This window comes from Oncorhynchus keta, chromosome 1, assembly GCF_023373465.1.
Source record: "Oncorhynchus keta strain PuntledgeMale-10-30-2019 chromosome 1, Oket_V2, whole genome shotgun sequence".
In the NCBI taxonomy this organism is placed as follows: Eukaryota; Metazoa; Chordata; class Actinopteri; order Salmoniformes; family Salmonidae; genus Oncorhynchus; species Oncorhynchus keta.
Window position 1 is genome coordinate 78186293 of NC_068421.1, and position 27112 is coordinate 78213404.

The 27112-nt window shown below is 35.8% G+C and overlaps 1 protein-coding gene across 4 annotated transcripts in view; it reads left to right on the forward strand.

Annotated features, from left to right (window-relative positions):
- exoc2 (exocyst complex component 2) overlaps positions 1–27112 on the forward strand; it is a 124378-nt gene that overhangs the window by 35172 nt on the left and 62094 nt on the right. For all 4 annotated transcript variants that reach the window (XR_008063909.1, XR_008063910.1, XR_008063911.1 and 1 more), the window contains exons 7-10: positions 6341–6421; positions 7955–8100; positions 23096–23177; positions 23910–24012. Coding sequence is in view for 1 of the 4 variants with exons in the window: in XM_052461460.1 (XP_052317420.1) it covers positions 6341–6421; positions 7955–8100; positions 23096–23177; positions 23910–24012 (412 nt within the window). In the remaining 3 variants the exon portion in view is untranslated. The remainder of the gene's footprint in view (positions 1–6340; positions 6422–7954; positions 8101–23095; positions 23178–23909; positions 24013–27112) is intronic.

The following is a 27112-nucleotide window of genomic DNA, read 5'->3' on the forward strand; positions in this document are numbered from 1 at the left end:
GATATCATTAGTGTGGTGTTTTACAGTGGGAGTTAGTATAAGACCGGTATGGTTTGGGATATCATTAGTGTGGTGTTTTACAGTGGGAGTTAGAATAAGACCGGTGTGGTTTGGGATATCATTAGTGTGGTGTTTTACAGTGGGAATTAGAATAAGACCGGTATGGTTTGGGATATCATTAGTGTGGTGTTTTACAGTGGGAGTTAGAATAAGACCGGTATGGTTTGGGATATCATTAGTGTGGTGTTTTACAGTGGGAGTTAGAATAAGACCGGTGTGGTTTGGGATATCATTAGTGTGGTGTTTTACAGTGGGAATTAGAATAAGACCGGTATGGTTTGGGATATCATTAGTGTGGTGTTTTACAGTGGGAGTTAGAATAAGACCGGTATGGTTTGGGATATCATTAGTGTGGTGTTTTACAGTGGGAGTTAGTATAAGACCGGTATGGTTTGGGATATCATTAGTGTGGTGTTTTACAGTGGGAGTTAGTATAAGACCGGTATGGTTTGGGATATCATTAGTGTGGTGTTTTACAGTGGGAGTTAGAATAAGACCGGTATGGTTTGGGATATCATTAGTGTGGTGTTTTACAGTGGGAGTTAGTATAAGACCGGTATGGTTTGGGATATCATTAGTGTGGTGTTTTACAGTGGGAGTTAGTATAAGACCGGTATGGTTTGGGATATCATTAGTGTGGTGTTTTACAGTGGGAGTTAGTATAAGACCGGTATGGTTTGTGATATCATTAGTGTGGTGTTTTACAGTGGGAGTTAGAATAAGACCGGTGTGGTTTGGGATATCATTAGTGTGGTGTTTTACAGTGGGAGTTAGTATAAGACCGGTATGGTTTGGGATATCATTAGTGTGGTGTTTTACAGTGGGAGTTAGTATAAGACCGGTATGGTTTGGGATATCATTAGTGTGGTGTTTTACAGTGGGAGTTAGAATAAGACAGGTATGGTTTGGGATATCATTAGTGTGGTGTTTTACAGTGGGAGTTAGAATAAGACCAGGCTATATGCAGGGGATACCGGTACAGAGTCAATGTGCTAGGGCACAGGATTTGGGCATGCACACGTTCACGCAGTGTGGTCTAGCAGTGGTTGATTACAGAGGCGCGTGTGTGTGTGTGTGTGTGTGTGTGTGTGTGTGTGTGTGTGTGTGTGTGTGTGTGTGTGTGTGTGTGTGTGTGTGTGTGTGTGTGTGTGTGTGTGTGTGTGTGTGTGTGTGTGTGTGTGTGTGTGTGTGTGTGCGAGCAGAGCACCACTCCACCGCAGTGTACCACAGTTGCGCTAGCCAACCACAACATTTTCATTAAAACGGCATCAGCTCTCACATGTCAATCACAGTGCTGCCTGTAGCAGGGCCATCTAATTCTGTACTGCTTTCCTATTAGAACCGTAGAGTGGAGTGTGCGGATTCATTATACAAATACACACACACCAACTAACATACACACTTACTGACACTTGCCACCCATACACACTGAGACATATGCACACGCATGCACACACATGTATACCCAAACAGACGCACACACACTCCCATGGCCTTTCTGATTCACTCTCTGTGATAACTCTGAGGTAACATTTTGACTGCTGTCGCTCTGCCAGGTAGCTCAGTCAAATCAATTGTTCAACTTTATCAGTCATATTTTTGTCTGTTTACTCTAATTCCCCTCATAGCCACTCAGTTACTTCCCCTGACTATTTATATGTCTCAGTCATTATTATGATTGCTTTCCGTATGTAATGTTTGTGCCCGGGTGGAGCAGGGGGGTCCGAATCCGAGGCAATGTTTTCATTGTTAGCGTCTGAATCTAAATAAACGGAGCAGGGCAACACAATGCAGGCCAGAGCAATAGGGATGATAACGGCCGTAATATGACCGAGGGGAACAATACAGTCCCTTTCTCACGTTCACTCTGCTGAGCGTGCCCATTATGAGCCAAAATGGGAAGAGCAGGTGTCCTCAGTGACCCAGGAAATAATGCACCCTCAGATGGACTCATGGCCTGTGAACCAGGAAGCAATAGACCATAAGATGACAAGTCAATTGACCTGTGTCATTAGGCTGTACTTCGCTGTAAAGGTTTGAGAGTATATTCTGCCTCCTTACAGCACGGCTGTCAAGCTCATTCCACAGAGTGTCTGCAGGTTTTACATTTTTACTTTCAATTAAGATCTAGACAACCAGGTAAGGGGAGTTCCTTACTAATTAGTGACCTTAATTCATCAATCAAGTATGAGGGTGGAGCGAAAACCCGCAGAACCTCGGCCCTCCGTGAAATGAGTATGACATGTGCCTTACACCAATCTGAGGCCCTTGTTTGTTTTGGTTATTGAGAATGTCTCAGTGCTCGTTCTGGTATGGATAGTAAGCTTGATGTATGGTTCAAGTTACATACAATAGTCAGGTATGGTCAGGGTAAGCTTTAGTAATGTGCCAGCCATCTTGTTCTGAACCAGACGGCACTTGGCGGCTCCAGCAGTTGCTCACTGCCAGGTCCAGTTAGCACAGCTGTCCGCAAAACTGTGAATCCTTTCTTTGTCTGTCTCACTCCATGTTTGGCAAGTCGTCGGAGTCATTCTAAATTAGCTCTACTTCAGGTGTTGCTGTACAAATTTAAAGGAAATTAATAATGAAGGGTCTGTGTGTCTGAGCGTGTGTGTCTGTGCTTCTGAGCGTGTGTGTGTGTGTCTGCGTCTGAGCGTGTGAGTGTGTGTGTCTGTGCTTCTGAGCGTGTGTGTGTGTCTGCGTCTGAGCGTGTGTGCTCTGTGTTCAGCATGTGTTACATTAAATGTGGCACGGTACTAATAGCTGTTTAGCCTGTGGTGCTTCCAGCTCACTTAATCACCATTTAATGGCTTTTATTTTTAGTCTCCTCCTCAGTTTATTTTCTCTTCTGGCTGCATGTGAGGTTTTTATTGATGGCTCTCGTAAAAGCCACTGGTGTTTTATTATTAAGAGAGAGCAGGGGAGTGGGGATCGCAATGTGGAAATAAGGAAGGAATGTCTCTGCGTGGACCAAATCTGGAAAATGAAATGAGTTCTGTTCAACCAAAAATGTTTTAAACAAGTGGTGTGTTTTGAGAATCCATGAGGTTCTTCTCTTTCTCCTCTTCTCTCTCCTGTTATCATCTCTCTCTACTTTCTCTCTTTTGTCTTGCCCTCTTCATTCCTTCCTCTCTTCTCATTTCATCTCCTCCAACAGAAACGTGTGTGTGTGTGTGCGTGTGCGTGTGCGCGTGCACACTTGCCTCTGACGTCTCAGTAATAATGTCGGTGTGTGTTTCCCTGCTGGGTGTAAACACACAGTTTAGCACCAGGCACTAACTGGCTAACCCCACCCATCCTCATCCCACAGCACTATTTATGGCTAGTTTGGTTAGTGCAGTAGCTAGGCCAAATGCTAAACTCAGTGTGTGTAGTGTTGTGGACAGTGATAAGCTCTCTCCATTTAGGGAATGGAAACTACAGCCAACTGTTGCTCCCTAAACATGCTTACTACACCCTTCCTACACGGCTCCCCTTCTCTATTAGACTGAGACTTGTAGATACATAGTGACAGAGAAGAGGAGGGTACATCGAGGGGTTACTTGAGGTCAAAGGTCAGACGACCTCGATGTCTCGGGTCACCCACCCAGTGGACCAGGGACTGGGTAAAACAGGAAGTGAATGAATAGTTCTCTAAACTCTATGTTTGACCCTGAGCAGACAGGCTGTTGAAAGGCATGAGGGGGTTCATAGTTCATAGTCATAGTTGGGGGCTGTTTGGTTAGGCTGATCCACTGACAAACTGAACCATGTTTCACAGGGCTCTTCTGAGACCTGGCTGACTGACTAACTGGCTCACTGATTGACAGAGAGGCCGGGTTCCTTCTTTTTGCAGGGGGGCCTCAGAAAAATTATGAAATTTGATGTCTTTCATTGTTGTGTGAAAAGGAAGTGGCCCTGCGATACAGGAAACGGACCACCGCTACCGTGTTCCAAAATCCCATATTTCCCAGGGCCGTATTCCCGACGCTCTGAACCTCCGACTCCGGTGCATAGTCAGGAGTCAAAACATCTCCAACTTCAGAACCCAGGGAGGCTGTATTTTTATTTTGGATCCATTCTTTTCAATGGGTTCCAGGAAGCTGAGTGGGGGCTGCCTGTGTCTCTTCCTCCGTGTGTGTGTGTGTTATCTGGAGGCTGTTGGGGTGTTTAGGTTAGCCGTGACGTCATGACCGCGGCAGCGAGTATGTGTGACAGACAGAGAGGACACACAGCTGGCAGGGGGCACGGGGGTCTCCGCAGAGACAAAAACCAGGACCCTGGGGGGTGTGTGTTTGTACAATAAACTAGACTTCCCTCTACTCTATACTTTTCAGAGCAGATGGCATTATTCTTCCATAAAACCCTGTTTCTGTCTGTAGGCTAAGTAAGTCTATGGTTCCTGCCCTGGCTCTCTCTGGCCATTCTGCTTGCGTTGGTTCAGTGATGTCCGTGTCAATTTAGGCAGCCATGATATGATGGCATGTTTGATTAGTGAGGGTCAGGAATACCTCAGCCTCTCTGCCTCAAGGCTCCTGTCTTTCAGAACAGGACCCACATTTATTTACAGAACTCTCTCTCCCCTTTCTCTTTTTCCTTCCTTCCTTCCTTTTCTCTCGCTTTGTTCTGTTTTAGCTGACAGTCATTGTTTTCAGTGGAGCGAATGAGGGTGAGAGTGGTGAAAAGCAGAGAATAAGGAAAGGGGGCTTGAAAGGGGGATGACATCCCTTTTCTCTTTCCCTCGTGTTAGTGTTTCTCATCTCGTACACTAGCCTCCCTTCTTTCTTCTCTCCCCCTCCATCCTCTCCTCTAATCCTACTCCACCCCCTCCATCCTCTCCTCTAATCCTACTCCACCCCTCCATCCTCTCCTCTAATCCTACTCCACCCCCTCCATCCTCTCCTCTAATCTTACTCCACCCCCTCCATCTTCTCCTCTAATCCTACTCCACCCCCTCCATCCTCTCCTCTAATCCTACTCCACCCCTCCATCCTCTCCTCTAATCCTACTCCACCCCCTCAATCCTCTCCTCTAATCCTACTCCACCCCTCCATCCTCTCCTCTAATCCTACTCCACCTCCTCCATCCTCTCCTCTAATCCTACTCCACCCCCCCATCCTCTCCTCTAATCCTACTCCATCCTCTCCTCTCCTCACACACACACACACACACACACACACACACACACACACACACACACACACACACACACACACACACACACACACACACACACACACACACACACACACACACACAGACACAGACACAGACACACACATGAACACACATGAATTACTCCAGACCAATTCTCTCTTCTATCTCCTTTTCTTCTCCTCTTCTCACCTTTTACACTCTACCTTTCATCTACTTCTCCTTGCCTTACCACACCAGCACTATTTCCTACTCAGTGTTGATGTTGGACTGTGGACCCCCCCAGATCTTTATTCATTAGTGTTGTATAGTCAACCTGACACAAGCAGCATCCCTCTCAGCAGTAGAAATAGTGCCTTTCAGTCAGCTCTCCTCACCCAAATATTATTCCTCCAACTGATAAAACATTTGGATTTACATTTCCTCTGGGAGTCTCTTGGTCTTTGGGTGCACAGTATCTACAGTCTATGTTCAAAATGGATCAGTCTTCTTTCACCTAGATTATTTTCCAGTCATGTTAAGTAATCCTTCTCACCCCCCTAAAAGATTTAGATGCACTATTGTAAAGTGGCTGTTCCACTGGATGTCATAAGGTGAATGCACCAATTTGTAAGTCGCTCTGGATAAGAGCGTCTGCTAAATGACTTAAATGTAAATGTAACAAAGGCCCCCAATGGAACATCAAATGCTGATCTGGAGTGGATGTTGATTGGGGGTACCAATTCAGTCAGGTTAGGTCAAGTGGATCAGTTACAGTAGCTGTGGTCAGGTCAGTGGTTGGCGTGGGAATGGTTGAGAGGGGCGTGGTCAGAGTCCGACAGAAGCCACTGGTGAAGAGAGGCTGTTTATTGTTTTAACTTCAGTTCCTCAAACTGGAATCTCATAATTACGCATGTTAGATTGAGCAGTAGAGACACTCTGTGATTACAGAACACACAGATACCTTAAAATAACTTGAATAACTCTATCTCTCTTTATCTTTCTCAATGTGTCTCTATATCTGAATCTGTGCTGCTTTAATTCAGTGATTTGATACTGAATTCAGAGCTCAAATTTTTTTTCTTGTCTCCTTTGATTGAGCAGAATAATTGTAGCATCCATGACAGCTAGTCACGGTGTTGAATAAAACGTTATTGATATTTTACAGCGATCCACCAGAGGTTGGAGTCTGATGGGACAGAGAAGGTGGAGGGCTCCATGACACAGCGCCTGGAGAACGTCCTCAACAGTAAGCCTTCCATCTTTCTATCCATCCATACATCTACAATATGCATCCGTCCACCCATCTGTTCATTCATCCATCATCCATCCATCTATTCACTCTCTGTTAATATCTCTACCTCTCAGTTGGAACATACACCAATTCATAGGTCAAGTCAAATCCGTAGTATGTATTGTAATCTGAAGGCAGACATCATCCCAGCTGACATTGTTTAGACTACCTTCTATCTCCATAGGAAGTCCAATTAGCAGGAAGTTTCTTCAGAAAACACCACCTACTTAACTATCAATCTGTTTGAGGATAGATAGAGTGCGATTTCGCCTCCTCGCCACCCACCAATTATCTCACACACACCACGTTGTGTGTGTGTTCGTTTTTCCCTGTCTGTAGAGTGTCTCTTCCAGCTAGATCCTCTGTCCCTGTCTCCCATCTCATACATGATAATGTGACTCCTATAATGGAGCATCAATAAACATGTCCTCAGGGTTGAAGGTAAATAAACCTCCCTCCTGGACGCTGCTTTCATCTCCACAGCCCCAGACAGACATACATGTGGGCCCACAGCCCCAGACAGACATACATGTGGGCCCACAGCCCCAGACAGACATACATGTGGGCCCACAGCCCCAGACAGACATACATGTGGGCCCACAGCCCCAGACAGACATACATGTGGGCCCACAGCCCCAGACAGACATACATGTGGGCCCACAGCCCCAGACAGACATACATATGGGCCCACAGCCCCAGACAGACATACATATGGGCCCACAGCCCCAGACAGACATACATGTGGGCCCACAGCCCCAGACAGACATACATGTGGGCCCACAGCCCCAGACAGACATACATTTGGGCCCACAGCTGAGAGCTCAGCAACCGCACACCTCCATAACTCCCTACATGTGGGCCTTCAACCCGAGAGTAACCGAGCCACCCCTCCCCCACCCTCCAGTCAACACACACACCAGTGGGTCTACACAATCACAAACATCCCCCCCGAAATATCAAAACAGCATGACAACTCATCAGTCAGAGCCCAGAGTGGGGAGTGAAAAATGTGAAATATTTCTCTGTTCACTGTTTCAATGTTTTTCCTTTTGAGATTTGGTGTGGTGGGGGCGAGAGGGCTAACCCCTTTTTCTGATTAAAATAATTTTAGCGAGTCCTTGTTTTTTCTTTTTTTGCCGGCACATCCGAGGCCACCCACAAAGCCGGAGAGTAGTGTGTGAATGGCCCTGGGAGGGAGAGAGAAGGAAAGACTGAGAGATGGCTGTCATGCTCTCCTCACTGACTCTCTCTCTAACTCTGCCTAGTTCAGGTAGCTTCCTGGCACACAGCTTCCTGGCACACAGCTTCCTGGCACACAGCTTCCTGGCACACAGCTTCCTGGCACACAGCTTCCTGGCACACAGGCCACAGAGGGAAATCAGATTCTCGCCTGAAAGATAATATGTATTAGTAGAAAAAAAATCTTATTTTTTTGATACTCACCCTTTCTCTCTCTTTCCTTCCTTCTCTCCCCCCCCACCATCTCAGGAGCCAGTGATACAGCAGACACTCTGTTCCAGGAGGTTTTGGGGAGGAAGGATAAAGCTGACTCAACACGTAACGCCCTCAACGTTCTGCAGCGCTTCAAGTTCCTCTTTAACCTGCCGCTCAACATTGAACGAAACACACACAAGGTATACAGAACACACACACACACACACACACACACACACACACACACACACACACATACACCTGCCCCTCAACAAAGAGCGCAACATACACAAGGTGCCCATCATACACACACAGATACACATACGGACGCACACACACACATATCTATACACTAACACACACACACCACACACACATATCTATACACTAACACACACACACACACACACTACACACACATATCTATACACTAACACACACACACACACACACATTTCTATGTACACACACAGCATACACACCTCTCTATCTGTCGCTCATCATTAAGCACAGTATCCAGAAGGTGGTGCTACAGAGGCCTGAATGTGTGTAGGGTGTATTCAGTTTACAATGCTAGTCTCATCTTGACATGTTCTTGTCCACTGTAGCTTTTTCTCTGTGTTACAAAATTCAACAAATGTGATATTGTTACAGTGAGAGTTTAAGTGAGAGTTTAATGTTGTGTTCTCTCTACATGTTATAATCATAAAGTATTATGTTGTGTTCTCTACATGTTATAATCATAAAGTATTATGTTGTTGTGTTCTCTCTACATGTTATAATCATAAAGTATTATGTTGTGTTCTCTCTACATGTTATAATCATAAAGTATTATGTTGTGTTCTCTCTACATGTTATAATCATAAAGTATTATGTTGTGTTCTCTACATGTTATAATCATAAAGTATTATGTTGTTGTGTTCTCTCTACATGTTATAATCATAAAGTATTATGTTGTTGTGTTCTCTCTACATGTTATAATCATAAAGTATAATGTTGTTGTGTTCTCTCTACATGTTATAATCATAAAGTATAATGTTGTTGTGTTCTCTCTACATGTTATAATCATAAAGTATTATGTTGTGTTCTCTACATGTTATAATCATAAAGTATTATGTTGTTGTGTTCTCTCTACATGTTATAATCATAAAGTATTATGTTGTGTTCTCTCTACATGTTATAATCAAAAAGTATTATGTTGTGTTCTCTCTACATGTTATAATCATAAAGTATTATGTTGTTGTGTTCTCTCTACATGTTATAATCATAAAGTATTATGTTGTTGTGTTCTCTCTACATGTTATAATCATAAAGTATTATGTTGTTGTGTTCTCTCTACATGTTATAATCATAAAGTATTATGTTGTTGTGTTCTCTCTACATGTTATAATCATAAAGTATTATGTTGTTGTGTTCTCTCTACATGTTATAATCATAAAGTATTATGTTGTTGTGTTCTCTCTACATGTTATAATCATAAAGTATTATGTTGTGTTCTCTCTACATGTTATAATCATAAAGTATTATGTTGTGTTCTCTCTACATGTTATAATCATAAAGTATTATGTTGTTGTGTTCTCTCTACATGTTATAATCATAAAGTATTATGTTGTTGTGTTCTCTCTACATGTTATAATCATAAAGTATTATGTTGTGTTCTCTCTACATGTTATAATCATAAAGTATTATGTTGTGTTCTCTACATGTTATAATCATAAAGTATTATGTTGTGTTCTCTACATGTTATAATCATAAAGTATTATGTTGTGTTCTCTCTACATGTTATAATCATAAAGTATTATGTTGTGTTCTCTCTACATGTTATAATCATAAAGTATAATGTTGTTGTGTTCTCTCTACATGTTATAATCATAAAGTATTATGTTGTGTTCTCTCTACATGTTATAATCATAAAGTATTATGTTGTTGTGTTCTCTCTACATGTTATAATCATAAAGTATTATGTTGTTGTGTTCTCTCTACATGTTATAATCATAAAGTATTATGTTGTTGTGTTCTCTCTACATGTTATAATCATAAAGTATTATGTTGTTGTGTTCTCTCTACATGTTATAATCATAAAGTATTATGTTGTTGTGTTCTCTCTACATGTTATAATCATAAAGTAGTATGTTGTTGTGTTCTCTCTACATGTTATAATCATAAAGTAGTATGTTGTTGTGTTCTCTACATGTTATAATCATAAAGTATTATGTTGTTGTGTTCTCTACATGTTGTAATCATAAAGTATTATGTTGTTGTGTTCTCTACATGTTATAATCATGAAGTATTATGTTGTGTTCTCTACATGTTATAATCTTAAAGTATTATGTTGTTGTGTTCTCTACATGTTATAATCATGAAGTATTATGTTGTTGTGTTCTCTCTACATGTTATAATCAAAGTATTATGTTGTTGTGTTCTCTACATGTTATAATCATGAAGTATTATGTTGTTTGTGTTCTCTCTACATGTTATAATCATAAAGTATTATGTTGTTGTGTTCTCTACATGTTATAATCAAAGTATTATGTTGTTGTGTTCTCTACATGTTATAATCATAAAGTATTATGTTGTTTTGTTCTCTACATGTTATAATCATAAGTATTATGTTGTTGTGTGTTCTCTACATGATATAATCATAAAGTATTATGTTGTTGTGTATTCTGCCCTTGAGTTGCGTTCCCATGCAAAACTAGACAGATAGCTAACAACTAAGTCTTCAATAAAACTCCCAAGGCGTGACTTTTCTTGAATGAATATATTGAAAAGGTTTATGTTGTGAAACTGCAAAATACAGAAAATAATATACTTTAGTGTTCAATTCACACCGACATACTGTAGCTGTACATTAAACATTTGAAGTTGCATAAATACAAAGCACGCGCTAAGGTACCATGCATCTGGCATGATGCCAAACCATATAGCTAATTGTTAACCATATGGTAATTGGCTCCTTTCATTACTCTAATAATGTATAACCATCTATGTAGAATAACAAAGCATATTACACTAGAAACAGAAACAAAACTACAGTATTGTATATTTTACAATTCGTTTGCATGACGCATGAGCAAAGTAATACAGCTAGCGACATACATTAAAGGCATTGCAATTTGTGAGTAAATGCAACCAACATTGATATGTAAGCAACTCTATCAATAACAAGATTATCATCATTAGCTAAATGCTTGAATCGAATTTACAAACAAATATTTTTCCAAGGCTGAAGCGTGACAAGATATAACTACATTGAAAGACCTGCAACGTAACTTTGTTTGTAGCTGCTCTATGCGTGCAAAACAAATGATGTACTTCCTGTTTGCGTCGCCTCTCTAAGTACCAGAAAGCGCCACTAGGGGGCAAATAACACCATTGAACACAATGAAAATCCAATTTAACCATTGTAATAAAATAATCTGTTACCTTCTAACAGGATGGCAGCACATTGTGTTCTCTCTACATGTTATAATCATAATGTATTATGTTGTTGTGTTCTCTACATGTTATAATCAAAGTATTATGTTGTTGTGTTCTCTCTACATGTTATAATCATAAAGTATTATGTTTGTGTTCTCTACATTTTATAATCATAAAGTATTATGTTGTTGTGTTCTCTCTACATGTTATAATCTTAAAGTATTATGTTGTTGTGTTCTCTACATGTTATAATCATGAAGTATTATGTTGTTGTGTTCTCTCTACATGTTATAATCATAAAGTATTATGTTTGTGTTCTCTACATGTTATAATCATAAAGTATTATGTTGTTGTGTTCTCTACATGTTATAATCATAAAGTATGATGTTGTGTTCTCTCTACATGTTATAATCATAAAGTATTATGTTGTTGTGTTCTCTCTACATGTTATAATCATAAAGTATTATGTTGTGTTCTCTACATGTTATAATCATAAAGTATTATGTTGTTGTGTTCTCTACATGTTATCATAAAGTATTATGTTGTTGTGTTCTCTCTACATGTTATAATCATAAAGTAGTATGTTGTTGTGTTCTCTCTACATGTTATAATCATAAAGTATTATGTTGTTGTGTTCTCTACATGTTATAATCATAAAGTATGATGTTGTTGTGTTCTCTACATGTTATAATCATAAAGTATGATGTTGTTGTGTTCTCTACATGTTGTAATCATAAAGTATTATGTTGTTGTGTTCTCTACATGTTATAATCATGAAGTATTATGTTGTTGTGTTCTCTACATGTTATAATCATGAAGTATTATGTTGTTTGTGTTCTCTCTACATGTTATAATCATAAAGTATTATGTTGTTGTGTTCTCTACATGTTATAATCATAAAGTATTATGTTGTTGTGTTCTCTACATGTTATCATAAAGTATTATGTTGTTGTGTTCTCTCTACATGTTATAATCATAAAGTAGTATGTTGTTGTGTTCTCTCTACATGTTATAATCATAAAGTATTATGTTGTTGTGTTCTCTACATGTTATAATCATAAAGTATGATGTTGTTGTGTTCTCTACATGTTATAATCATAAAGTATGATGTTGTTGTGTTCTCTACATGTTGTAATCATAAAGTATTATGTTGTTGTGTTCTCTACATGTTATAATCATGAAGTATTATGTTGTTGTGTTCTCTACATGTTATAATCATGAAGTATTATGTTGTTTGTGTTCTCTCTACATGTTATAATCATAAAGTATTATGTTGTTGTGTTCTCTACATGTTATAATCATAAAGTATTATGTTGTTGTGTTCTCTACATGATATAATCAAAGTATTATGTTGTTGTGTTCCTGTTGTTGTGTTCTCTCTACATGTTATAATCATAAAGTATTATGTTGTTGTGTTCTCTCTACATGTTATAATCATAAAGTATAATGTTGTTGTGTTCTCTCTACATGTTATAATCATAAAGTATAATGTTGTTGTGTTCTCTCTACATGTTATAATCATAAAGTATTATGTTGTGTTCTCTACATGTTATAATCATAAAGTATTATGTTGTTGTGTTCTCTCTACATGTTATAATCATAAAGTATTATGTTGTGTTCTCTCTACATGTTATAATCAAAAAGTATTATGTTGTGTTCTCTCTACATGTTATAATCATAAAGTATTATGTTGTTGTGTTCTCTCTACATGTTATAATCATAAAGTATTATGTTGTTGTGTTCTCTCTACATGTTATAATCATAAAGTATTATGTTGTTGTGTTCTCTCTACATGTTATAATCATAAAGTATTATGTTGTTGTGTTCTCTCTACATGTTATAATCATAAAGTATTATGTTGTTGTGTTCTCTCTACATGTTATAATCATAAAGTATTATGTTGTTGTGTTCTCTCTACATGTTATAATCATAAAGTATTATGTTGTGTTCTCTCTACATGTTATAATCATAAAGTATTATGTTGTGTTCTCTCTACATGTTATAATCATAAAGTATTATGTTGTGTTCTCTCTACATGTTATAATCATAAAGTATTATGTTGTGTTCTCTCTACATGTTATAATCATAAAGTATTATGTTGTGTTCTCTCTACATGTTATAATCATAAAGTATTATGTTGTGTTCTCTACATGTTATAATCATAAAGTATTATGTTGTGTTCTCTACATGTTATAATCATAAAGTATTATGTTGTGTTCTCTCTACATGTTATAATCATAAAGTATTATGTTGTGTTCTCTCTACATGTTATAATCATAAAGTATAATGTTGTTGTGTTCTCTCTACATGTTATAATCATAAAGTATTATGTTGTGTTCTCTCTACATGTTATAATCATAAAGTATTATGTTGTTGTGTTCTCTCTACATGTTATAATCATAAAGTATTATGTTGTTGTGTTCTCTCTACATGTTATAATCATAAAGTATTATGTTGTTGTGTTCTCTCTACATGTTATAATCATAAAGTATTATGTTGTTGTGTTCTCTCTACATGTTATAATCATAAAGTATTATGTTGTTGTGTTCTCTCTACATGTTATAATCATAAAGTAGTATGTTGTTGTGTTCTCTCTACATGTTATAATCATAAAGTAGTATGTTGTTGTGTTCTCTACATGTTATAATCATAAAGTATTATGTTGTTGTGTTCTCTACATGTTGTAATCATAAAGTATTATGTTGTTGTGTTCTCTACATGTTATAATCATGAAGTATTATGTTGTGTTCTCTACATGTTATAATCTTAAAGTATTATGTTGTTGTGTTCTCTACATGTTATAATCATGAAGTATTATGTTGTTGTGTTCTCTCTACATGTTATAATCAAAGTATTATGTTGTTGTGTTCTCTACATGTTATAATCAAAGTATTATGTTTTTGTGTTCTCTCTACATGTTATAATCATAAAGTATTATGATGTTTGTGTTCTCTACATGTTATAATCAAAGTATTATGTTGTTGTGTTCTCTACATGTTATAATCATAAAGTATTATGTTGTTTTGTTCTCTACATGTTATAATCATAAAGTATTATGTTGTTGTGTGTTCTCTACATGATATAATCATAAAGTATTATGTTGTTGTGTATTCTGCCCTTGAGTTGCGTTCCCATGCAAAACTAGACAGATAGCTAACAACTAAGTCTTCAATAAAACTCCCAAGGCGTGACTTTTCTTGAATGAATATATTGAAAAGGTTTATGTTGTGAAACTGCAAAATACAGAAAATAATATACTTTAGTGTTCAATTCACACCGACATACTGTAGCTGTACATTAAACATTTGAAGTTGCATAAATACAAAGCACGCGCTAAGGTACCATGCATCTGGCATGATGCCAAACCATATAGCTAATTGTTAACCATATGGTAATTGGCTCCTTTCATTACTCTAATAATGTATAACCATCTATGTAGAATAACAAAGCATATTACACTAGAAACAGAAACAAAACTACAGTATTGTATATTTTACAATTCGTTTGCATGACGCATGAGCAAAGTAATACAGCTAGCGACATACATTAAAGGCATTGCAATTTGTGAGTAAATGCAACCAACATTGATATGTAAGCAACTCTATCAATAACAAGATTATCATCATTAGCTAAATGCTTGAATCGAATTTACAAACAAATATTTTTCCAAGGCTGAAGCGTGACAAGATATAACTACATTGAAAGACCTGCAACGTAACTTTGTTTGTAGCTGCTCTATGCGTGCAAAACAAATGATGTACTTCCTGTTTGCGTCGCCTCTCTAAGTACCAGAAAGCGCCACTAGGGGGCAAATAACACCATTGAACACAATGAAAATCCAATTTAACCATTGTAATAAAATAATCTGTTACCTTCTAACAGGATGGCAGCACATTGTGTTCTCTCTACATGTTATAATCATAATGTATTATGTTGTTGTGTTCTCTACATGTTATAATCAAAGTATTATGTTGTTGTGTTCTCTCTACATGTTATAATCATAAAGTATTATGTTTGTGTTCTCTACATTTTATAATCATAAAGTATTATGTTGTTGTGTTCTCTCTACATGTTATAATCTTAAAGTATTATGTTGTTGTGTTCTCTACATGTTATAATCATGAAGTATTATGTTGTTGTGTTCTCTCTACATGTTATAATCATAAAGTATTATGTTTGTGTTCTCTACATGTTATAATCATAAAGTATTATGTTGTTGTGTTCTCTACATGTTATAATCATAAAGTATGATGTTGTGTTCTCTCTACATGTTATAATCATAAAGTATTATGTTGTTGTGTTCTCTCTACATGTTATAATCATAAAGTATTATGTTGTGTTCTCTACATGTTATAATCATAAAGTATTATGTTGTTGTGTTCTCTACATGTTATCATAAAGTATTATGTTGTTGTGTTCTCTCTACATGTTATAATCATAAAGTAGTATGTTGTTGTGTTCTCTCTACATGTTATAATCATAAAGTATTATGTTGTTGTGTTCTCTACATGTTATAATCATAAAGTATGATGTTGTTGTGTTCTCTACATGTTATAATCATAAAGTATGATGTTGTTGTGTTCTCTACATGTTGTAATCATAAAGTATTATGTTGTTGTGTTCTCTACATGTTATAATCATGAAGTATTATGTTGTTGTGTTCTCTACATGTTATAATCATGAAGTATTATGTTGTTTGTGTTCTCTCTACATGTTATAATCATAAAGTATTATGTTGTTGTGTTCTCTACATGTTATAATCATAAAGTATTATGTTGTTGTGTTCTCTACATGTTATCATAAAGTATTATGTTGTTGTGTTCTCTCTACATGTTATAATCATAAAGTAGTATGTTGTTGTGTTCTCTCTACATGTTATAATCATAAAGTATTATGTTGTTGTGTTCTCTACATGTTATAATCATAAAGTATGATGTTGTTGTGTTCTCTACATGTTATAATCATAAAGTATGATGTTGTTGTGTTCTCTACATGTTATAATCATGAAGTATTATGTTGTTGTGTTCTCTCTACATGTTATAATCAAAGTATTATGTTGTTGTGTTCTCTACATGTTATAATCATGAAGTATTATGTTGTTTGTGTTCTCTCTACATGTTATAATCATAAAGTATTATGTTGTTGTGTTCTCTACATGTTATAATCATAAAGTATTATGTTGTTGTGTTCTCTACATGATATAATCAAAGTATTATGTTGTTGTGTTCCTGTTGTTGTGTTCTCTCTACATGTTATAATCATAAAGTATTATGTTGTTGTGTTCTCTCTACATGTTATAATCATAAAGTATTATGTTGTTGTGTTCTCTACATGTTATGATCATAAAGTATTATGTTGTTGTGTTCTCTACATGTTATAATCATAAAGTATTATGTTGTTGTGTTCTCTACATGTTATAATCTTAAAGTATGATGTTGTTGTGTTCTCTACATGTTATAATCTTAAAGTATGATGTTGTTGTGTTCTCTACATGTTATAATCATAAAGTATGATGTTGTTGTGTTCTCTACATGTTATAATCATAAAGTATTATGTTGTTGTGTTCTCTACATGTTATAATCATAAAGTATTATGTTGTTGTGTGTTCTCTACATGATATAATCATAAAGTATTATGTTGTTGTGTATTCTGCCCTTGAGTTGCGTTCCCATGCAAAACTAGACAGATAGCTAACAACTAAGTCTTCAATAAAACTCCCAAGGCGTGACTTTTCTTGAATGAATATATTGAAAAGGTTTATGTTGTGAAACTGCAAAATACAGAAAATAATATAATTTAGTGTTCAATTCACACCGACATACTGTAGCTGTACATTAAACATTTGAAGTTGCATAAATACAAAGCACGCGCTAAGGTACCATGCATCTGGCATGATGCCAAACCATATAGCTAATTGTTAACCATATGGTAATTGGCTCCTTTCATTACTCTAATAATGTATAACCATCTATGTAGAATAACAAAGCATATTACACTAGAAACAGTAACAAAACTACAGTATTGTATATTTTACAATTCTTTTGCATGACGCATGAGCAAAGTAATACAGCTAGCGACATACATTAAAGGCATTGCAATTTGTGAGTAAATGCAACCAACATTGATATGTAAGCAACTCTATCAATAACAAGATTATCATCATTAGCTAAATGCTTGAATCGAATTTACAAACAAATATTTTTCCAAGGCTGAAGCGTGACAAGATATAACTACATTGAAAGACCTGCAACGTAGCGTTGTTTGTAGCTGCTCTATGCGTGCAAAACAAATTATGTACTTCCTGTTTGCGTCGCCTCTCTAAGTACCAGAAAGCGCCACTAGGGGGCAAATAACACCATTGAACACAATGAAAATCCAATTTAACCATTGTAATAAAATAATCTGTTACCTTCTAACAGGATGGCAGCACATTGTGTTCTCTCTACATGTTATAATCATAATGTATTATGTTGTTGTGTTCTCTACATGTTATAATCATAAAGTATTATGTTGTTGTGTTCTCTACATGTTATAATCATAAAGTATTATGTTGTTGTGTTCTCTACATGTTATAATCATAAAGTATTATGTTGTGTTCTCTCTACATGTTATAATCATAAAGTATTATGTTGTGTTCTCTCTACATGTTATAATCATAAAGTATTATGTTGTTTTGTTCTCTCTACATGTTATAATCATAAAGTATTATGTTGTGTTCTCTACATGTTATAATCATAAAGTATTATGTTGTGTTCTCTCTACATGTTATAATCATAAAGTATTATGTTGTTTTGTTCTCTCTACATGTTATAATCATAAAGTATTATGTTGTGTTCTCTACATGTTATAATCATAAAGTATTATGTTGTTTTGTTCTCTCTACATGTTATAATCATAAAGTATTATGTTGTGTTCTCTCTACATGTTATAATCATAAAGTATTATGTTGTTGTGTTCTCTCTACATGTTATAATCATAAAGTATTATGTTGTTGTGTTCTCTACATGTTATAATCATAAAGTATTATGTTGTGTTCTCTCTACATGTTATAATCATAAAGTATTATGTTGTTGTGTTCTCTCTACATGTTATAATCATAAAGTATTATGTTGTTGTGTTCTCTACATGTTATAATCATAAAGTATTATGTTGTTGTGTTCTCTACATGTTATAATCATAAAGTATTATGTTGTTGTGTTCTCTACATGTTATAATCATAAAGTATTATGTTGTGTTCTCTACATGTTATAATCATAAAGTATTATGTTGTGTTCTCTCTACATGTTATAATCATAAAGTATTATGTTGTTGTGTTCTCTCTACATGTTATAATCATAAAGTATTATGTTGTTGTGTTCTCTACATGTTATAATCATAAAGTATTATGTTGTTGTGTTCTCTACATGTTATAATCATAAAGTATTATGTTGTTGTGTTCTCTACATGTTATAATCATAAAGTATTATGTTGTTGTGTTCTGTCTACATGTTATAATCATAAAGTATTATGTTGTTGTGTTCTCTCTACATGTTATGATCATAAAGTATTATGTTGTTGTGTTCTCTACATGTTATAATCATAAAGTATTATGTTGTGTTCTCTACATGTTATAATCATAAAGTATTATGTTGTGTTCTCTACATGTTATAATCATAAAGTATTATGTTGTTGTGTTCTCTACATGTTATAATCATAAAGTATTATGTTGTTGTGTTCTCTACATGTTATAATCAAAGTATTATGTTGTTGTGTTCTCTCTACATGTTATAATCATAAAGTATTATGTTGTTGTGTTCTGTCTACATGTTATAATCATAAAGTATTATGTTGTTGTGTTCTGTCTACATGTTATAATCATAAAGTATTATGTTGTTGTGTTCTCTCTACATGTTATGATCATAAAGTATTATGTTGTTGTGTTCTCTACATGTTATAATCATAAAGTATTATGTTGTGTTCTCTACATGTTATAATCATAAAGTATTATGTTGTGTTCTCTACATGTTATAATCATAAAGTATTATGTTGTTGTGTTCTCTACATGTTATAATCATAAAGTATTATGTTGTTGTGTTCTCTACATGTTATAATCAAAGTATTATGTTGTTGTGTTCTCTCTACATGTTATAATCATAAAGTATTATGTTGTTGTGTTCTCTCTACATGTTATGATCATAAAGTATTATGTTGTTGTGTTCTCTACATGTTATAATCATAAAGTATTATGTTGTGTTCTCTACATGTTATAATCATAAAGTATTATGTTGTGTTCTCTACATGTTATAATCATAAAGTATTATGTTGTTGTGTTCTCTACATGTTATAATCATAAAGTATTATGTTGTTGTGTTCTCTCTACATGTTATAATCATAAAGTATTATGTTGTTGTGTTCTCTCTACATGTTATAATCATAAAGTATTATGTTGTTGTGTTCTCTCTACATGTTATAATCATAAAGTATGATGTTGTTGTGTTCTCTCTACATGTTATAATCATAAAGTATTATGTTGTTGTGTTCTCTACATGTTATAATCATAAAGTATTATTTTGTTGTGTTCTCTACATGTTATAATCATAAAGTATTATGTTGTTGTGTTCTCTCTACATGTTATAATCATAAAGTATTATGTTGTTGTGTTCTCTACATGTTATAATCAAAGTATTATGTTGTTGTGTTCTCTACATGTTATAATCATAAAGTATTATGTTGTTGTGTTCTCTCTACGTGTTATAATCAAAGTATTATGTTGTTGTGTTCTCTACATGTTATAATCATAAAGTATTATGTTGTTGTGTTCTCTACATGTTATAATCATAACGTATTATGTTGTGTTCTCTACATGTTATAATCATAAAGTATTATGTTGTTGTGTTCTCTCTACATGTTATAATCATAAAGTATTATGTTGTTGTGTTCTCTCTACATGTTATAATCATAAAGTATGATGTTGTTGTGTTCTCTCTACATGTTATAATCATAAAGTATTATGTTGTTGTGTTCTCTACATGTTATAATCATAAAGTATTATGTTGTTGTGTTCTCTCTACATGTTATAATCATAAAGTATTATGTTGTTGTGTTCTCTCTACATGTTATAATCATAAAGTATTATGTTGTTGTGTTCTCTACATGTTATAATCATAAAGTATTATGTTGTTGTGTTCTCTACATGTTATAATCATAAAGTATTATGTTGTTGTGTTCTCTCTACATGTTATGATCATAAAGTATTATGTTGTTGTGTTCTCTACATGTTATTATCATAAAGTATTATGTTGTTGTGTTCTCTACATGTTATAATCATAATGTATTATGTTGTTGTGTTCTTTACATGTTATAATCATAAAGTATTATGTTGTTGTGTTCTTTACATGTTATAATCATAAAGTATTATGTTGTTGTGTTCTCTCTACATGTTATAATCATAATGTATTATGTTGTTGTGTTCTCTACATGTTATAATCATAAAGTATTATGTTGTTGTGTTCTCTCTATATGTTATAATCATAAAGTATTATGTTGTGTTCTCTCTACATGTTATAATCATAAAGTATTATGTTGTTGTGTTCTCTACATGTTATCAAAGTATTATGTTTGTGTTCTCTACATTTTATAATCATAAAGTATTATGTTGTTGTGTTCTCTCTACATGTTATAATCATAAAGTATGATGTTGTTGTGTTCTCTCTACATGTTATGATCATAAAGTATTATGTTGTTGTGTTCTCTACATGTTATAATCATAAAGTATTATGCTGTGTTCTCTACATGTTATAATCATAAAGTATAATGTTGTTGTGTTCTCTCTACATGTTATAATCATAAAGTATAATGTTGTTGTGTTCTCTCTACATGTTATGATCATAAAGTATTATGTTGTTGTGTTCTCTACATGTTATAATCATAAAGTATTATGCTGTGTTCTCTACATGTTATAATCATAAAGTATAATGTTGTTGTGTTCTCTCTACATGTTATGATCATAAAGTATGATGTTGTTGTGTTCTCTCTACATGTTATGATCATAAAGTATTATGCTGTGTTCTCTACATGTTATAATCATAAAGTATAATGTTGTTGTGTTCTCTCTACATGTTATAATCATAAAGTATAATGTTGTTGTGTTCTCTCTACATGTTATGATCATAAAGTATGATGTTGTTGTGTTCTCTCTACATGTTATGATCATAAAGTATTATGCTGTGTTCTCTACATGTTATAATCATAAAGTATAATGTTGTTGTGTTCTCTCTACATGTTATAATCATAAAGTATGATGTTGTTGTGTTCTCTCTACATGTTATGATCATAAAGTATTATGCTGTGTTCTCTACATGTTATAATCATAAAGTATAATGTTGTTGTGTTCTCTCTACATGTTATAATCATAAAGTATAATGTTGTTGTGTTCTCTCTACATGTTATGATCATAAAGTATGATGTTGTTGTGTTCTCTCTACATGTTATGATCATAAAGTATTATGCTGTGTTCTCTACATGTTATAATCATAAAGTATTATGTTGTTGTGTTCTCTACATGTTATAATCATAAAGTATAATGTTGTTGTGTTCTCTCTACATGTTATAATCATAAAGTATAATGTTGTTGTGTTCTCTCTACATGTTATAATCATAAAGTATTATGTTGTTGTGTTCTCTCTACATGTTATAATCATAAAGTATTATGTTGTTGTGTTCTCTACATGTTATAATCATAAAGTATTATGTTGTTGTGTTCTCTACATGTTATAATCATAAAGTATAATGTTGTTGTGTTCTCTCTACATGTTATAATCATAAAGTATAATGTTGTTGTGTTCTCTACATGTTATAATCATAAAGTATTATGTTGTTGTGTTCTCTACATGTTATAATCATAAAGTATAATGTTGTTGTGTTCTCTCTACATGTTATAATCATAAAGTATAATGTTGTTGTGTTCTCTCTACATGTTATAATCATAAAGTATAATGTTGTTGTGTTCTCTCTACATGTTATAATCATAAAGTATAATGTTGTTGTGTTCTCTCTACATGTTATAATCATAAAGTATAATGTTGTTGTGTTCTCTCTACATGTTATAATCATAAAGTATTATGTTGTTGTGTTCTCTCTACATGTTATAATCATAAAGTATTATGTTGTTGTGTTCTCTACATGTTATAATCATAAAGTATTATGTTGTTGTGTTCTCTACATGTTATAATCATAAAGTATTATGTTGTTGTGTTCTCTCTACATGTTATAATCATAAAGTATTATGTTGTTGTGTTCTCTACATGTTATAATCATAAAGTATAATGTTGTTGTGTTCTCTCTACATGTTATAATCATAAAGTATAATGTTGTTGTGTTCTCTCTACATGTTATAATCATAAAGTATAATGTTGTTGTGTTCTCTCTACATGTTATAATCATAAAGTATTATGTTGTTGTGTTCTCTCTACATGTTATAATCATAAAGTATAATGTTGTTGTGTTCTCTCTACATGTTATAATCATAAAGTATAATGTTGTTGTGTTCTCTCTACATGTTATAATCATAAAGTATAATGTTGTTGTGTTCTCTCTACATGTTATAATCATAAAGTATTATGTTGTTGTGTTCTCTACATGTTATAATCATAAAGTATTATGTTGTGTTCTCTACATGTTATAATCATAAAGTATTATGCTGTGTTCTCTACATGTTATAATCATAAAGTATAATGTTGTTGTGTTCTCTCTACATGTTATAATCATAAAGTATTATGTTGTTGTGTTCTCTCTCAGGGAGATTATGATGTGGTGATCAACGACTATGAGAAAGCCAAGTCTCTGTTTGGGAACACTGAGGTCCCCGTCTTTAAAAAAGGTAGGATAAAGTGAAGAGATCGGTGAAGATTTTAATTATTTTTAAAATTATTTCACCTTTATTTAACCAGGTAGGCTAGTTGAGAACATGTTCTCATTTGCAACTGCGACCTGGCCAAGATAAAGCGAAGCAGTTCGACACAAACAACAACACAGAGTTACACATGGAATAAAGAAACATACAGTCAATAATAAATTAGAAAGTCTATATACAGTGTGTGCAAATGAGGTAGGATAAGGGAGGTAAAGGCAATAAATAGGCCATAGTGGCAAAGTAGTTACAATATAGCAATTAAACACTGGAATGGTAGATGTGCAAAAGATGAATATGCAAGTAGAGATACTGGGGTGCAAAGGAGCAAGATAATTAAATAAATACAGTATGGAGATGAGGTAGTTGGATGGGCTATTTACAGGAGCAGTGATCTGTAATCTGTGCTTAAAGGTAGTGAGGGAGATATGAGTCTCCAGCTTCAGTGATTTTTGCAGTTTGTTCCAGTCATTGGCAGCAGAGAACTGGAAGGAAAGGCGGCCAAAAGAGGAATTGGCTTTGGGGGTGACCAGTGAGATATACCTGCTGGAGCGCGTGCTATGGGTGGGTGCTGCTATGGTGAGCTGAGATAAGGCGGGGCTTTACCTAGCAGACACTTGTAGATGACCTGGAGCCAGTGGGTCATATACTGTACTGCAACCGAGTAAGTGTGATCCTCTCCTCCTGTGTGTCTGTCTATAGTGTATGCCGAGGTGGAGACTAGGATCGGGGCTCTGAGGAGTCTGCTACTGGACAAACTACTGGAGACTCCGTCTACCTTGCATGACCAGAAGAGATACATCAGGTGTCAGTAAACTTCATGTATACAGTGCCTTGCGAAAGTATTCGCCCCCCTTGAACTTTGCGACCTTTTGCCACATTTCAGGCTTCAAACATAAAGATATAAAACTGTATTTTTTTGTGAAGAATCAACAACAAGTGGGACACAATCATGAAGTGGAACGACATTTATTGGATATTTCAAACTTTTTTAACAAATCAAAAACTGAAAAATTGGGCGTGCAAAATTATTCAGCCCCCTTAAGTTAATAATTTTGTAGCGCCACCTTTTGCTGCGATTACAGCTGTAAGTCGCTTGGGGTATGTCTCTATCAGTTTTGCACATCGAGAGACTGACATTTTTTCCCATTCCTCCTTGCAAAACAGCTCGAGCTCAGTGAGGTTGGATGGAGAGCATTTGTGAACAGCAGTTTTCAGTTCTTTCCACAGATTCTCGATTGGATTCAGGTCTGGACTTTGACTTGGCCATTCTAACACCTGGATATGTTTATTTTTGAACCATTCTATTGTAGATTTTGCTTTATGTTTTGGATCATTGTCTTGTTGGAAGACAAATCCTGCGTCCCAGTCTCAGGTCTTTTGACTCCATCAGGTTTTCTTCCAGTTTTCTTCCAGAATTGTCCTGTATTTGATGGCATCCATCTTCCCATCAATTTTAACCATCTTCCCTGTCCCTGCTGAAGAAAAGCAGGCCCAAACCATGATGCTGCCACCACCATGTTTGACAGTGGGGATGGTGTGTGTTCAGGGTGATGACCTGTGTTGCTTTTACGCCAAACATAACGTTTTGCATTGTTGCCAAAAAGTTCAATTTTGGTTTCATCTGACCAGAGCACCTTCTTCCACATGTTTGGTGTGTCTCCCAGGTGGCTTGTGGCAAACTTTAAATGACACTTTTTATGGATATCTTTAAAAAATGGCTTTCTTCTTGCCACACTTCCATAAAGGCCAGATTTGTGCAATATACGACTGATTGTTGTCCTATGGACAGAGTCTCCCACCTCAGCTGTAGATCTCTGCAGTTCATCCAGAGTGATCATGGGCCTCTTGGCTGCATCTCTGATCAGTCTTCTCCTTGTATGAGCTGAAAGTTTAGAGGGACGGCCAGGTCTTGGTAGATTTACAGTGGTCTGATACTCCTTCCATTTCAATATTATCGCTTGCACAGTGCTCCTTGGGATGTTTAAAGCTTGGGAAATCTTTTTGTATCCAAATCCGGCTTTAAACTTCTTCACAACAGTATCTCGGACCTGCCTGGTGTGTTCCTTGTTCTTCATGATGCTCTCTGCGCTTTTAACGGACCTCTGAGACTATCACAGTGCAGGTGCATTTATACGGAGACTTGATTACACACAGGTGGATTGTATTTATCATCATTAGTCATTTAGGTCAACATTGGATTATTCAGAGATCCTCACTGAACTTCTGGAGAGAGTTTGCTGCACTGAAAGTAAAGGGGCTGAATAATTTTGCACGCCCAATTTTTCCGTTTTTGATTTGTTAAAAAAGTTTGAAAGATCCAATAAATGTCGTTCCACTTCATGATTGTGTCCCACTTGTTGTTGATTCTTCACAAAAAAATATAGTTTTATATCTTTATGTTTGAAGCCTGAAATGTGGCAAAAGGTCGCAAAGTTCAAGGGGGCCGAATACTTTCGCAAGGCACTGTATGTACTGTAGCCAGGAAGACGGTGTGTTACATTCTCCCCATTCTCACTGCCCTCTCTCACTTTCTATATGCTTATCTCTTGTTGTATACCTGTCTACAAAGCCTTGCTTGCTCTTTCACTTTCTCTCTTCCTTCCCTGTCTCTCCTTAAATACCATCTGTCTGTCGCTCTTTCTCTCCTTATTACTCTATTTCCCTCGCTCTCCTTTTTCCTATTTTCCGCTCTCCATCTTTCTCTCTTCCCCCTTCTCCTGCTCCCTCGTTCTCATCTACTCCTCTCCCTCCATCCTCATAGTTGTGGTCTGTGATAGTTTATTATTACTCAGAACGACCCGTCAGAACCAGAGAGAGCAGCTCACGATCACAGCAGCCATCTTTCATCCTGCTACATTACATTAGAGCTAGCTGGCTTTAAACATCCACCATGCCAAACCTCCTGTTTACCTTACACCCATTAGGGGGAACCTAGGGGGTCTCTGGTGGGGGTTGTGGTGGAGTAAAGTCAGACATGGTTTCAAATAGTTTCATACAGTATTTGTTTCCCTTCAAATATTTTAGTTGCTCTTGATAGAAATTGCCTGATTTAAAAATGGAACCAACAGAATAGTCCCAAATGGGCAAACCGTGCCTATCTGGAAATCCAGGCTGACTTAATCGAATGCTAAAAACTATTTGAAAGAAAACGAATACTGTTTGAATCCAAATAGTTGGCTTGTTGTGTCTTGTAGGGGTTTGGGGGCTGGAGGTTCCCTTGTAATGAGGAACAAATGATTCTGGTCTGGTCGGGTCTGCCTGTTATGTGATGGTGTCAGCCCACAATGAGAGAGTATCTCACTCATTTGAGATTATCCCACACAGTACTGAGTGATGTACAGGGAATGTAGTGGGGTAGGGGCTGAGGGTTTTTGTGATGAGATGGGGATGAGGGTTTTGGGGATGAGTTGGGGACGGGATGAGGGTTTTGGGGATGAGTTGGAGAGGGGATGAGGGTTTTGGGGATGAGTTGGGGAGAGGATGAGGGTTTTGGGGATGAGTTGGGGAGTGGATGAGGGTTTTGGGGTTGATAATTTTGGGGATGAGTTTGGGGGGGTTTGGGGGATGAGTTGGGGCGGGAATGAAGGTTTTGGGGATGAGTAGGGGATGAGGATTTGGGGGATGAGTTGGGGAGGGGATGAAGGTTTTGGGGATGAGTAGGTTATGAAGGTTTTGGGGATGAGGATTTGGGGGATGAGTTGAGGAGGGGATGAGGGTTTGGGGATATTTTGGAGATGAGGTTAAGGCAAAGGCTACAGGAGATGGAGGTTGCTGGGTTTAGACTTAAATCTGAAGAGTGTCATGTTGAAGTGTTTGTTTTAAATCCATTTCTTACCTGAGTGTGTCAGTATTGACAACATCACCTGTGAAGTGCTGTGCCCACATTCTAATTCTTACCTGTG